Genomic DNA, 14,541 nt, shown 5'->3' on the forward strand with positions numbered 1-14,541 from the left:
AAACATCCAGTATTTTCCGTACTATTTAACATTGTACTGGAGGTTGTAGCCAGTAAAATAAGGTGAAAACAGAAATAAAAATCATAAAGATTGGAAAGGAAAAAGTAAAGCGGTCTCTTTTTACAGATTACATGATTTTATTTATATTGAAAATCCTAAGGAATGAGCAAAATAACAAGAATAAATTAAACTTACTACTAAAGTGACTGAATACAAGGATAACACACACATAAAAAATTTATTTATATACAAACAGCACACAATTGAAAAAATATAATTTAAAAAGCAATTCCATTTATAGTATTGTCAAAACACAAAAGAGTACCCACTGTAGTACAGTGGATTAAGAATCCAACTGCAGTGGCTTGGATCACTGTGGATGCACAGGTTCAATCCCTGGCCAGGTGCAGTGGGCTAAAGGATCCGTCATTGTTGCAGCTATGGCTCAGATTCAATCCCTGGCCTGGAAAATTCCATATGCCACGTATGTGGCAGGAAAATTTTTTTTTTAAAAATTCAAGAATTAGTTTACAGAAAGATATGTTCCTACACTCACACACACAAAAAGATGTGCCAAAACCTCTATACTACAAAGCATTGCTAAGAAATTAGGATGCAAATAAATGAAGAGATATACCACGTTCTTGGGTTGGAAGATTCAATATTGTTATGATATCATTTCTCCACAAACTGATCCATAGATTTGACACAATTCATATTAAAATTCCACCAGATATTTTTTCTCAAAAATTGTCAGTCTGATTCTAAGATTTATATGGAAATACAAAGGACCTAGAATATCCAAAGAAATCTTTAAAAAGCAAAAATAGAAAGACTTGTATTACCCAAACTCAAGACATACTATTAAAGCTACAATAATCAAGACAGTGTAGTACTGGTTTACAGACAGACAAGTAGACCAATGCAATAGGATACACAGCCCAGAAACAGACTCACATTTATATGACTATTTTACTTTTGACAAAGGTGCCAAAACAATCCAGTGGGAAAAGGAAATCTTTTCAACAAATGGAGTTCAAACAATGGAAAATTCACATAGGGCAGAGGGGGGACTTTTGATCCCCTACTTCATATTATTCATAAAAATTAATTTAAAACGAACCACATATCTATGCACAAAACATAAAGCCATAAAACAAGAACATCTTTGCAACCTGAGTGTAAACAAACAAAGGTTTCTGAGGCCAAAGAAAGCAATAACCAAAATAGAAAATTTTGATGAATTAGACTTCATCAAGATTAATCACTCTGTCTCATCAAATGAGATGATTACAAAAATGAATTCCAGAATGAAGAATATATTTGCAAAACATGTATTTGACAGAGGATTAGTATCATCCAGAATATATAAGAACTCCTAGAAGTCAATAACAAGGCAAACAACAAGTAAAATATAATGAGAAAAAGACGAGATACTTTACAAAGAAAGATATATAAAGACCACTATATATACAAAAAAGGTGTTCAACGTCAGTCATTGGGGAAATGAAAATTAAACCCACAATAAGATACCACCACACACCCACCAGAATAACTAAAATTAATGTTAGTGAAGGTGTGAAACTGATGTATTGCTGGTATCAGCGTAAGGTGGTGCAGCCAATTTGGAAAACTGGCCATTTCTTTAAAAGTTAAACACCTATTAGAGTTCCCGTCATGGCTCAGTGGTTAATGAATCCGACTAGGAACCATGAGGTTGCGGGTTCAATCCCTGGCCTTGCTCAGTGGGTTAAGGATCTGGCGTTGCCATGAGCTGTGGTGTAGGTTGCAGACGCGGCTCAGATCCCGCATTGCTGTGGCTCTGGTGTAGGCCAGCGGCTTCAGCTCCAATTAGACCCCTAGCCTAGGAACCTCCATATGCCGAGGGAGCAGCTCTAGAGAAAAAAAGACAAAAAAAAAAAAAAAAGTTAAACACCTATGCTATGATTTAGCAAATTCTACACCTAGGTATTATCCAGGAGAAATTAAAACATATGTTAACAAAAAAATTATACAAAAATATTCACAGCAGCTTTATTCATAACAGCCAAAAAAAAAAAAAAAACTACTGATACACACAACAAGATGGATCTCAAAAACATGCTGAATGAGAGAACTCTTTCACAAGACTTACAAGACTGCATACTGTGTGATATCATATGAAGGTCTAGAATAGGCTAAATTTATCTATGGTAAACAAAACAAAACAAAACAACAACAGTGGTCAACTCTGGTGTGATGTGGCCAGGCACTGACTGGGAAGGGGCATGAAGGAACTTTCTGAAGAAATGGCAGTATTCTTTATCATGTGGGCAAGCTACAGCCTGCAGGCCAAATCTGGTGCACCACCTGTTTTTGTGAATAAAATTATACTGGAACACAGCCATGCCAAATATTTTATGTATTTTATGGCTATTTTCATGCATACAATAGCAGGGTTGAATAGATGCAACAGAGACTACATAGCCCACAAAACCTAAGAGTTCCTATCTATGAAGTTCCCTTGTTGCTCAGTGGGTTAAGTATCCAGCCTTGCTGAAGCTGTGGCACAGGTTCGATCTCTGGCCCCGAGAATTTCCACATTCCACAAGTGCAGCCAAAAAAAAAAAAAAAAAAAAAAGACTTACTATCTAGACCGCAACAGAAAATATTTGCCAACAACACTTGTTTTATATTTTGATAATGGATTGGATTATACAAGTGTAAGCATTTATCAAAACTCACTGAATTATGATCTGTGCATTTTACTGAATATACATTTAAACTAAAAAAATATAAATGAATACTGAGCTCTAGTCAATGATAAGCATGTTGAAGTGTTCATGGATGAAGTATGCTAATGTTGGCAATTTTAATTTTGAAATGTTACCAGAAAAATAAGATGGACTGATAAATGGGTAAAGGGATGGAGAGATATATGACAGAGCAAATAGAGCAAAAGTTAACACTTAACTAGAGTTAACTAGAATCTAGTTGATAGGTAGTGGGTGTTTACTTATTTTTTTTCAAATTTTCTGTATCTTTGAAATTTTTCTTAAAATGCTGGGGGGGGATTTTTAATTAGAAAAGGAATGTACACAACACATGCCCACAGAAATGAACATTCCAATCTGAAATATTTTGTGAAAAAATTTATTCTAAAGAAATAAATCCTGGAATAGGATGCTCTGTCTGAAGAAAATTCGACTGCAAAGATCTTTATTAAAAGACAACTTACGTAATGGGAGAGAATAGTTTCAAACGATGCAACAGACAAGGGGACATTTCTACAAAGAGGATATACAGATGTCCAACAAGCACATGAAAAAATTCTCAACATCACTGATTATTAGAGAAATGCAACTCAAAACTACTATGAGGTACCACCTAAGTCCACAAATAACAAATGCTAGAGAGGGTGTGGAGAAAAGGGAACCCTCCTCCACTGTTGGTGGGAATGTAAATTGGTACAATTACTACGGAAAACAGTATGGAGGTATCTTAGAAAACTACAGATAGAACTACCATATGACCCAGCAATCCCACTCTTAGGCATATATCTGGTCAACTTTCCTTAAAAAAGACACATGCACCTGCATGTTCATTGCAGCACTATTCACAATAGCCAAGACATGGAAACAACCTCAATGTCCATTGACAGATGAATGGATTAAGAAGATGTGGTATATATACACAATGGAATAAAAAGGAAAAAATAATGCTATTTGCAGCAACATGGATGGAACTAGAGACTCATAGTAAGTGAAGTAAGTCAGAAAGAGAAAGACAAATACCATAGGATATCACTTATATCTGGAATCTAATATATGGCACAAATGAACCTTTCCAAGGAAAAGAAAATCATGGACATGGAGAACAGACTTGTGGTTGCCAAGGGGGAGGAGGAGGGAGTGGGATGGATTGGGAATCTGGGGTTAATAGATGCAAACTATTGCCTTTGGAATGGATAAGCAATGAGATCCTGTTGTGTAGCACTGGGAACTGTGTCTAGTCACTTATGATGGAACATGATAATGAGAGAAAAAAGAATGTATACATGTATGTGTAACTGGGTCACCTTGCTATACAGAAGAAATTTTACAGAACACTGTAAACCAGCCATAATGGAAAAAATAAAAATCATTATAAACAAACAAAAAAATTCTTGGTCATTTCTGTTAGGAATCAGCAGGCACACATCAGAATTCATTATAATTTATGCTCTTGAGGAAGAGAGAATTTTATAAAACACACAATATTTGAGATAATAGCTGTTTGGAATAGCAGTATCATCACTGGAAAACTCTTACAGTACATATAGCACACCTATTATCTAAGGACCTCAAAGTATTTTATTAGCCAAACTCAATACATTCAGAGTCTTTACAGATACCTAAGCAGAAGAAAAAAAAGAATAAACTGGATTCTCAATTCCTTCCTTTAATTAATCCAGCTAATCCCAAGTTAACTAAATCTCACTGAAGTCACCATGCTCTTTTTCTCAAATTTTCTGGCAAGGAGAATAGCTATTTTACAAAGAGGATGGATGGTTTAATGACTAAGGGCATGGCCTCTGCAACAATGTAGTCTGGGTTCAAATCCTCCCATATGACACTGGGAAAGTTACTTAACCCCTCTGAACCTCAGTTTCCTCATCCGTAAAATGGGGGTAATGACAGCTACTATTCATAGAGTTGTTGTGAGTACAGTACACATAAAGCCATTAGAACAGTATTTGGCACCTAGAAATCACTCAAGAGTATTCATTATTATCATCTCATAAAGGCAAATGCTTTATTATAAATGTAGAACAATAAGATAACCTTAGGCTCCTAACTAATAGGCCTCCTTGCTGGTCTTCCAACATGCCAGACCCACTCCTCCCTCAACACCTTTGCACTGGTTGTTCCCTCTGCCCAAAATGTGCATGACAAACTCCCTCACCTCCTTGAAGTGTGTTAACATTCTCTATGAGGCCTACCCTGATCATCACCTTATCTTACCTTCTTCCTTACCCTAATCCCTATTTCTCCCAATCTCCCTATACTGTATTATGTAATACTTTTTATTATAGTCATTGACATTCTCCCATTAGGCAAAAAAAACTCAATGACATAAAACAACATAGTAAATCAACTATACTTCAGTAAAATTTTTAAAGAGAATAAAAACTTGCGGGTTTTGAAAGCAAACTGTTATATTTGGAATGGATGGGCAATGGGGCCATACTGAACAGTACAGGGAACTGTGTGTGACTGGGTCATTTTGCTGTACAACAGAAATTGAAGAAACACTATAAATCAACTATACGTTAATTAAAAAAAAAGAAAAAGAAAAAGAAAACTCGGAGTTCCCGTCGTGGCGCAGTGGTTAACGAATCTGACTAGGAACCATGAGGTTGTGGGTTCGATCCCTGACCTTGCTCAGTGGGTTAAGGATCTGGCGTTGCCGTGAGCTGTGGTGTAGGTTGCAGATGCAGCTCGGGGTCCCGCATAGCTGTGGCTCTGGCGTAGGCTGGCGGCTACAGCTTTGATTAGACCCCTAGCCTGGGACCCTCCATATGCCGCGGGAGCGGCCCAAGAAATGGCAAAAAAACAAAAAAAGAAAAAAAAAAGAAAAAAAACTCAATGACAAAGGGATTGTCTTTTATTCACCAATAAATCCCAAGCAGGTGCTCAAATATTGTTTTTGTTAGCATCATCCAGTCTAACCCCTTCACTTTATAGATGAAGAAACTACCAAAAAGACCTGAATCAAAGCCACTCAGAGTGATAAGGAAAAAAGACAGGAACAGGGATTGTGACTTCCAGTCCAGAGCCATTTCTACTATAGTTCTACTATCTCCCTGACCCTCGAACATTTCAGAAAAGTCACAATCATCCACATTTTTCCCCCAGCAGGATTTACCTTCAGAATTATTTGGTCTTGCAAATGCTGTTGTGTCCGTTAACACAGAAATGCTCTGAAAGGCAGTAGAAACCTGTACTGGAATACTGTGTCAGTAATGAATAGGAGAAGACAGCTAATTTATAAGGGCTATGTCAGAACTCTGATAAGGGTCTGGTGCTGTGATTGTGTTTCTGATGGCCCAGAAGCAACTGCTATTATTATTACTGCCACTATGGCTGGACAGAAGACTGCTGCTGAATGAATGCTGGCTTAGTGCTATGCTAGGTTTCTCCGCAGGCAAAAAGTATGACTGCTGTTGAATGCCTGAAGTACCTGAGCCTGCTCTAAAGACTGTGTTGCATGTTGTTCCACTACCACTAGTTGCAACCGATCTCACAAAGGAGGTATAATCTGGACCATGTTTGTAATGGCCTTTAGAATACTGGTATTGGCTGAGGTTAGTTGCCTGAGAATAAGGTACCTGCTGATGGAAAGCAGCGTGTTGGCTATACAAAGACTGTTGTTGATTTATGGGTCCTTCTTGAGTAGACAACTGATGGCTTTTCTGTGCTTGCTGATGAGATAATGAGTCATCTGCTGATGCTGAATGAAAGCTGAAAAGTGAGAAACCTGACTTGGTTGTTAGATGTGATTGGGTAAGCTGTGCAAAGAAGTAGATGGGAAGTGGGGGCTAGATATGGGTCTTTAAGGCCTCTGAATGAAGGACATTTGTACAGGGTGATGAAATTGTCCTTCCACAGCCCTCCAAGATATAATAACCAAGATTTTAGCTGCTGGTACCCCAAACTGACATCTGCTTAGAATGAAATTGCTAAATTCTACAATTAAATAAAGGCTCAGTATAATGTGTTTGTGCATCTAAGGTTGATGTAAAATATGTCTTTTTCTTTTTTTGGGGGGGTTTTTTTTTTTTTTTTTTTTTGTCTTTTTGCTATTTCTTGGGCCGCTCCCGCGGCATATGGAGGTTCCCAGGCTAGGGGTCTAATCGGAGCTGTAGCTGCCAGCCTATGCCAGAGCCACAGCAACTCGGGATCCGAGCCATGTCTGCAACCTACACCACAGCTCACGGCAACGCCGGATCGTTAACCCACTGAGCAAGGGCAGGGATCGAACCCGCAACCTCATGGTTCCTAGTCGGATTCGTTAACCACTGCGCCACGATGGGAACTCCGTAAAATATGTCTTTTGTTCCAACATTGAAGAATTACCACCTTGCGGTTGTGTTAGACTTGTTGCTACATAAGGTGGTACTGAGTATAAATCCTGATCTACAGAGTTTGTAATATGTACTTGATTGCTATCAGGATGGTATACTGTGTATAGTTTCTTGGGTTATGAAGGTTGCCTGTTCAGTTATTTGGATGGTGTAAGCAGCTTGACCTGAATAAGGGACATGTTCAAGTGCCTGGTAATTAGGCTGTTCCACAGGTTGCACAGGATAAGCTGCTTGGATCATACATGCTGTCTAGTCTGGAAAAGGTGACCGAACCAAAGGTTGCACTGTATAAACAGGCTGCCCTTGGGCCAGGGCCAAATAAGAGGGCTGTACTACAGGTGGAACTGGGTAAGAAGTCTGTGTAGAATAGGTTGGCAGTGATCCCAGTGGTTGTACAGTATAAAGAGTATGCTCTGGGACTGGTAGTGAATAAATAAGCAGTGCTGGAGCATTGGGTAAGTTGACTATGATGGGTAAGAAGCTTATTTCCAGAGAAGTATCACAAAGGGCAGCCACTCAAGGAGCCTTCAATGGAAAGGATGGCAGTTCTGCAGGTGGTCCTGAATAAGTGTGTTGAACAGAAAAAGATGGCCATTCCAGGGTCTGAACCACACTTTCAATACTACCCTTTGGCTGCTGCCAATGTAACAAGCTTCAGATGCTCACAGAGTACAATCCTGCTAAACATTTTTTCTGTGGTGATACTATAATCTTAGGCTGTAAAATTAGTGGCTGCTGCTGAATAGAGGCTTGGAAACAAGGCTTCTTCAAATGCAGAGTCTGGCTTTGTGGCACTGAAGAACCTGGAATTTTAGACTCCTGATATACCACTGAGTATGGGTGGGATATTGAATGTATCTTTTGTGAAGGTTGATGGGACCCTGATTGCCCCCTAAAGGAATTAGAAAGGAGCTGAGCTATACCAGCAGCATTCTGTGTACTGCTCACATATTGAGCAAAAGAGTGACTCAACAAAGCTTGAGGGTGATTAACTGGTAAGAAACCAGAAGTGTGATTGGCATTTGGTAATTTGGTTAATTCCTGATTCTCATTTCCAGGGCTGGCTCAAGTTGAAAACCAACTGCTGGATGCTGCGAAGTCATTTGTGAAGCAGGTAGTGTCTAAAGAGAAACTGCAAAAAAGAATGTGGAACTCCAGAAACTGACAAGTCTAAAGTCAAATGTTCAGGTGAAGTTTGTCCATCTGCTCCAAAGGTCAGCTGCAGTTCTTGGTGCTGGTGCAAGGAAAATTCAAATTATAAATTCACATACCATGCCCATTTTAATGGGACTGTCCCAGACAGAATGATAGATAAAATAATGCTATATTGTAAAAATTTCAGGAAATTATCAAAAAGGTGCCAGGTGTAGAATTAGTCCTATAAAAATCATAATACCATAAGTAAATGCAAATTGAATACACCTAGGGGGTAACACCAGTCCCAGCAATATAGTTCTCATGGCTTCTCATTTATTGCACTTGCCATATAACTCATTCAAACCCTGGCAGAAATTCAGAGTAATTGAATCTGACACCATCATGCACCAGACAGTGGAAGTTCCAAGAGAAAGCTCAAAAGGATTTTAATAGAGCTAAAAGAAACATAGATGTTCTCTCAAGAAGAGAGAAGAGATTTGGCTGAATACATATAGGCTAGCTGCAATAATTCCTAGAACTTGAACCACCATGTTCATAAAAAGGCCAACTGGTCAAAATGCTTGCTTAAGTGGCTTCTATATATTACGTGAAAAAGGCAGGCTACCAAGTAGTATGTACGTGATACACATATGTACATATAAACAAAGTTATATATGCATACATTGAAAAAAAGACAAATCTAGACTCTCTCTCCCCAAAGGTAAACAAGTTATTTCTAGCTGGAGAGATACCAGGTGATTTTTCACTGACTTCTTTATAACTTTATGGGCTTTATTTTAAATAGGTAAGGAACATATTCATAAATTTTTAAAACTTTTTTAAAATTTTTGGAAACATGAGTTCCCATCTGGCTCAACAAATCCGACTAGGAACCATGATGTTGCAGGTTCGATCCCTGCCCTTGCTCAGTGGGTTAAGGATCCAGCGTTGCCATGAGCTGTGGAGTAGGTTGCAGACATGGCTTGGATCCCACGTCACTGTGGTTCTGGTGTAGGCCAGCAGCTATAGCTCCAATTCGACCCCTAGCCTGGGAACCTCCATATGCCATGGGAGCAGCTCAAGAAATGGCAAAAAGACAAAAAAATAAAATAAAATAAAAAATAAAATAAATAAATAAAATTTTGGAAACATTTTAAAATATACATACCTGTATATTTACGTGATTAAACCTAATTTAAGCATTCATCCAACACATTTTGCATTGTCATCTTAAAAAAGAGACAAATCAAATCACAACATAAGCTCAATTGTGAACATGTACCATATCACCTACAAACATTAGCTAAATACCATGCACTGTCAACCATATCAGATTAAATATACCCCCAGCAGATTTTAAATGTATCTGGCATTTGTCAAGTCGGTATATTCTTTCCCCTACAAAGCTGTGAGCTCCCTGAGGGCAAGGATTACATTTTATCTTATTTCATAATCCCAGAGATAGTAGTCATTAAAAGTTTGTCAATAAACTATGACTGACTATATACCAATCTTTTAAAAGCAACAGATGCACCAGGTGCTGACTAAAGCATATACAGAGAATGTCTAAGAGCTCAGACCATCTCTTTTCCAAAGAGAGAAGGCACATGCAGGGGATGGTGGAGTTAAGGAAAGAAAATGGGGTGATGGGAAAGAAAAGCCCAACCATGTATCCATAGCCCATAACCTAGAAAAACAGGATTTAATCTTGATATATGAACTCACAAAGACTGTTTATGCATTGTCAGAAATGAATAGTGTCAGCTTTGAAAGTCTAAATGACAAAAATACTATTTCTCCTACAAAAATAAACAGGAACCAAAAAAGTCAAGAATTTAGATTACTGAGAAAGAAAAAATGGAGCTGGAGGCATCAGGCTCCCTGACTTTAGACTATACCAGAAAGCTACATTCATCAAAACAGCATGGTACTAGTACAAAAACAGAAACATATATAAATGGAACAGGATAGAAATCCCAGAAATAAACTCGCATACCTATGGTCAACTAATATGTGACAAAGTGGGCAAGAATATACAATGGAGAAAAGAAAGTCTCTTCAATAAAGGGTGACAGCTACATGCAAAAATTAGAACACTCTCTAACACTATACACAAAAATAAACTCAAAATGGATTAAAGACATAAATATAAGGCCAGATAATATAAAACTCTTAGAGGAAAACAGGCAGAACATTCTCTGACATATATCATGGCAATTATCTTTTCAGACCCACCTCCTAGAGTAATGAAAATAAAAACAAAAATAAAACAAATGCAACCTAAATTAAAAGTTTTTGCACAGCAAAGGAAACCATAAACAAAATGAAAAGACAACCCAGAGAATGGAAGAAAATATTCGCAGACCAAGTGACTGACAAGGATTTAATCTCCAAAATATACAAACAACTCATTCAGCTCAATAAAACAAACAAACAAAAATGACCCAATCAAAAACAAACCTAAATGGACATTTCTCCAAAGACATACAGATAGCCAAAAAATACATGAAAGGATACTCTGCATCGCTAATTATTAGAGAAATGCAAATCAAAACAGCTATGAGGTACCACCTTATACTAACCAGAATGGCCATCATCAAAAAGTCTACAAAACAGTAAATGCTGGAGAGGGTGTGGAGAAAAGGAAACCCTCTTACACTGCTGGTTAGAATGTAAATTGGTACAATATCTATGGAAAACAGTTTGGAGATTACTCGAAAAACTAAAAATAGAACTACCATGTGATCCAGCAATCCCACTCCTGGGCATCTATCCAGATAAAACCCTATTTCAAAAAGATACATGTACCCCAACATTCACTGCAGCACTATTTACAATAGCCAAGACATGGAAGCAATCTAAATGGCCATCAACAGAAGAATGGATAGAGAAGCTGTGGTACATATATACAATCGAGTATTACTAAATCATAAAAAAGAATGAAACAATGCCATTTGCAGCAACATGGAGGGACCTAGAGATTATTATACTAAGTGAAATAAGTCAGACAGTGAAAGACAAACATCATTTGATTTCACTTACATATGGAATCTAAAAAAAAGATACAAATGAACTTATTTGCAGAACAGAAACAGACTCACAGACTTTGAAAACAAACTTATGGTTACCAAAGGGGACAAATTGAGGAGAGGGATGGACTGGGGGTTTGGGACTGACATATGCAGTATGGTATATGGAATGACTGGCCAATGGGGACCTGCTGTATAGCATAAGGAACTCTAACCAGTATTTTGTGATGATCTTTATTTTATTTTATTTTTTTTTGGTCTTTTTTAGGGCTGTATCTGTGGCATATGGAAGTTCCTAGCCTAGGAGTCAAATCAGAGCTACAGCTGCCAGCCTACACCACAGCTATAGCAACACTAGATCCGAGCTGCATCTGCAACCCACACCACAGCTCATGGCAATGCCAGATCCTTAACCCACTGAATGAGGCCAGGGATTGAACTCACATCCTCAAGGATGCTAGTCAGATTCGTTTCTGATCTGAGGCAAGACAGGAAGTCCATTTTGTGATAATCTATGTGGGAAAATAATCTGACAAAGAATGAATGTGTGTATATATATAACTGAATCACTGTGTTGTATAACAAATTACCAAACACTATAAATCAACTATAATACAATAAAACTTCTGAATGATAAAAAAGAATTTAGATGAAAGTGCTAAAAAATTACTATTTCTAAGTAACTACAAAAGACATTCCTCCACATTCAAACCAGGCTGGAAAAGTCCAATACAAAAAACAATGCATCATTACCAAGAAAAAGGGATTTGAGTCCTAAATAAATGGTTTTATCCATATACGGAGTTCTCAGTTTCTTTTCCAATTATACAAGCAGTGTCTCAAGATGTTAGTTACACAATGTTAGGCATATCCTCAAGAACAATGTCTTAAGTAAAGGAAAGTATAAATAACTTTTAGCTTTCAGTGACGTTTATATAAACTATGATGAATTTATGAAAGAGCCTTTGCCTGTCAGAAAAATCCAGCCAGTGTTAAAAAGGTTTAACTGAACACAGAGCCTCTAAAATGTATCTTACCTTTATCTGTGAGATCTTCTGTACAGTGACTGGTGAAACCTGGGGTTGTGGGACAATTGGAGGTCCAAGGACATGTACAGGCAAAACAGTGGACTGATCTTGAACCAAAGGCAAAATTTGGGGCTGAGTCAGCTTTGGCTGCTTCTGCAACTATTAAATAAGAAAAAAGAAAAAGATTAAAGACAAACTCTCCCATTTACATTAAATATACTGTTTATATATTAGAAAATAAAACAGTTCACCTTACCCCTGAAATCTGCTGGTAATGTCCCACTAGCTGCTGGGATGGATAAATTTTCCCTGGGACATTTATTTCAGCCTGTGGGATGTTAGAAACCATTTGAGAGCCCATCATCTGGTCTGAGGAATAGGCTATACTGGGCTGACTTGAAGTATCTGAGTATCCAGCTCCTGACTCGGACAAATTGTCACCTACGACCAAACAAGCAATAGGTAGAAGGGAAAACTCAAAACACAAGGTCGAAATGGTATAGGAAATGGTAAATGTTTCTTTAATTCTTTCTTTATAACTCTGACAATCTGAAACAGCTTCAAATATAATATGTACACTGTAGAATTAATAAAAAAACATCATGCACGTTGCTGTGCAGCAGAAATTGACAGAACACTGTAAATCAATTATAATAAAAAATAAAAAAAAACCATCATGTAAACTCTCCATGTTAATACTGTAGTATAACTAAAATTTTCTTTGGAAAAGAAAACCCCAAAACAAAGAATCACATAAAAGTCAGCTACATTTACTGGCCATTTCATACATACCCATAACTAACCTATGTTTGCCATTAGGATTTCAGTAAAATCTAAGTGGCATTTCTATTCTCAGTCTCCTAGAGGTGGATAGAAATTGTACTGTCTTTATAGAATAACTGGTATTACCATGAAAATATTTTGTCCTACCAGAGAAGAGAATGTATACAGCAGAAAAATCAGAAAAACAGTGTTAATTTGATGCCTGAGTCTAAAATTAAAAAAGGCCTTAAAGTCTAGAAAATTACTTCTTGAAGAATAAATTCTATCTTTAGTTTCACATTTTCCTTATTGAAGGATGTACTGTAGATCCTTAAAAATGGTTTAAAAATATTATAATCCTTATACAACTTGTACGTTGGACAGTTCACTTAACAGAACAGTTTCTTAATTTTAAAATAAAGAAACTAGGAGACGGGATTAAGACGGCAGAATAGAAGGACTGAAGCTCAACTTCTCTCCTAAAAACAGCAAAATTCACAAGAAAAGACTGAGCAATCTGTACCCAAATGGACTGGAAACCTTAAAAAAGACACCCTACTCCAGAAGACAAAGAGGACGACACATCAAGAGGTAGGAGAGGTGATTTCGTGATATAAACAACCCCACACCTCCCGGGGGGGAAGCCCCACAGACTGGAAACTAACTGGTTCACAGAGACTCACCTACAGGAGTCAGAGTTCTGAGCCCTACATCAAACTCTCACGTGTGGGGATCCGGCACAGGGAGAAAGAGTCCCTGGAGCATCTGGCATGGAAGGCCAGTGGGGCTTGTGTACAGGAGCACCACAAGACTGGGGAAAATGGAGACAACATTCTTAAAAGGCAAACACAGACTTTCACAGGCACTAGGTCCCAGGGCAAAGCAAAGTCTCCATGGGAATGTGGGCCAAACCTGACTGCAGTTCTTGGAGGACATCCTGAGAAAACAGGGGTGAACTGGCTTGTTGTGAGGGAAAGACATTGGAAGCAAAGCTCTCGGGAATATCCAGCAGCTGTGCCTTTCTCTGGAGGTGGCTGTTTTGGGAAAATCTGGCCCCACCTGTCACTCAGAGCTTTTGTTGAAAAGATCAAAAATTGATAAACCCCTAGCCAGACTTCTCAAGCAAAAAAGAGAGAGGACTCAAATCAATAAAATTAGAAATGAAAAAGGAGAAGTAACAACAGATATCACAGAAATACAAAGGGTCATAAGAGACTACTCTATGCAACTATATGCCAATAAAAGGGAAAACCTAGAGGAAATGGACAAATCCTCAGAAAAGTACAATCTTCCAAGACTAAACCAAGATGAAATAGAAAAGATGAATGGACCCCTCACAAGAACTGAAATTGAAACTGTGATTGAAAAACTTCCAACAAACAAAAGTCCAGGACCAGAGGGCTTCACGGCCAAACTCCATCAAACATTTAGAGAAGAGCTAACACCTCTCCTTCTGAAACTATTTCAAAAAATTGCAGAG

At 37.9% G+C, this 14,541-nt stretch overlaps 1 protein-coding gene across 19 annotated transcripts in view; it reads right to left on the bottom strand.

Annotated features, from left to right (window-relative positions):
• The window catches only part of WNK3 (WNK lysine deficient protein kinase 3), a 175,966-nt gene that overhangs the window by 81,695 nt on the left and 79,730 nt on the right, over positions 1-14,541 (bottom strand). For all 19 annotated transcript variants that reach the window (XR_014835417.1, XR_014835416.1, XR_014835415.1 and 16 more), the window contains 2 exons: positions 12,556-12,740; positions 12,309-12,458 (listed from right to left, as the gene is read on the bottom strand). Coding sequence is in view for 16 of the 19 variants with exons in the window: in XM_085007960.1 (XP_084864086.1) it covers positions 12,309-12,458; positions 12,556-12,740 (335 nt within the window). In the remaining 3 variants the exon portion in view is untranslated. The remainder of the gene's footprint in view (positions 1-12,308; positions 12,459-12,555; positions 12,741-14,541) is intronic.

This window comes from Sus scrofa, chromosome X (genome assembly GCF_054392235.1).
Source record: "Sus scrofa isolate SSC_HxYL_T2T_F1_AM1 chromosome X, Sscrofa_HxYL_maternal_Yorkshire_Landrace_v2.0, whole genome shotgun sequence".
Taxonomy (NCBI): domain Eukaryota; kingdom Metazoa; phylum Chordata; class Mammalia; order Artiodactyla; family Suidae; genus Sus; species Sus scrofa.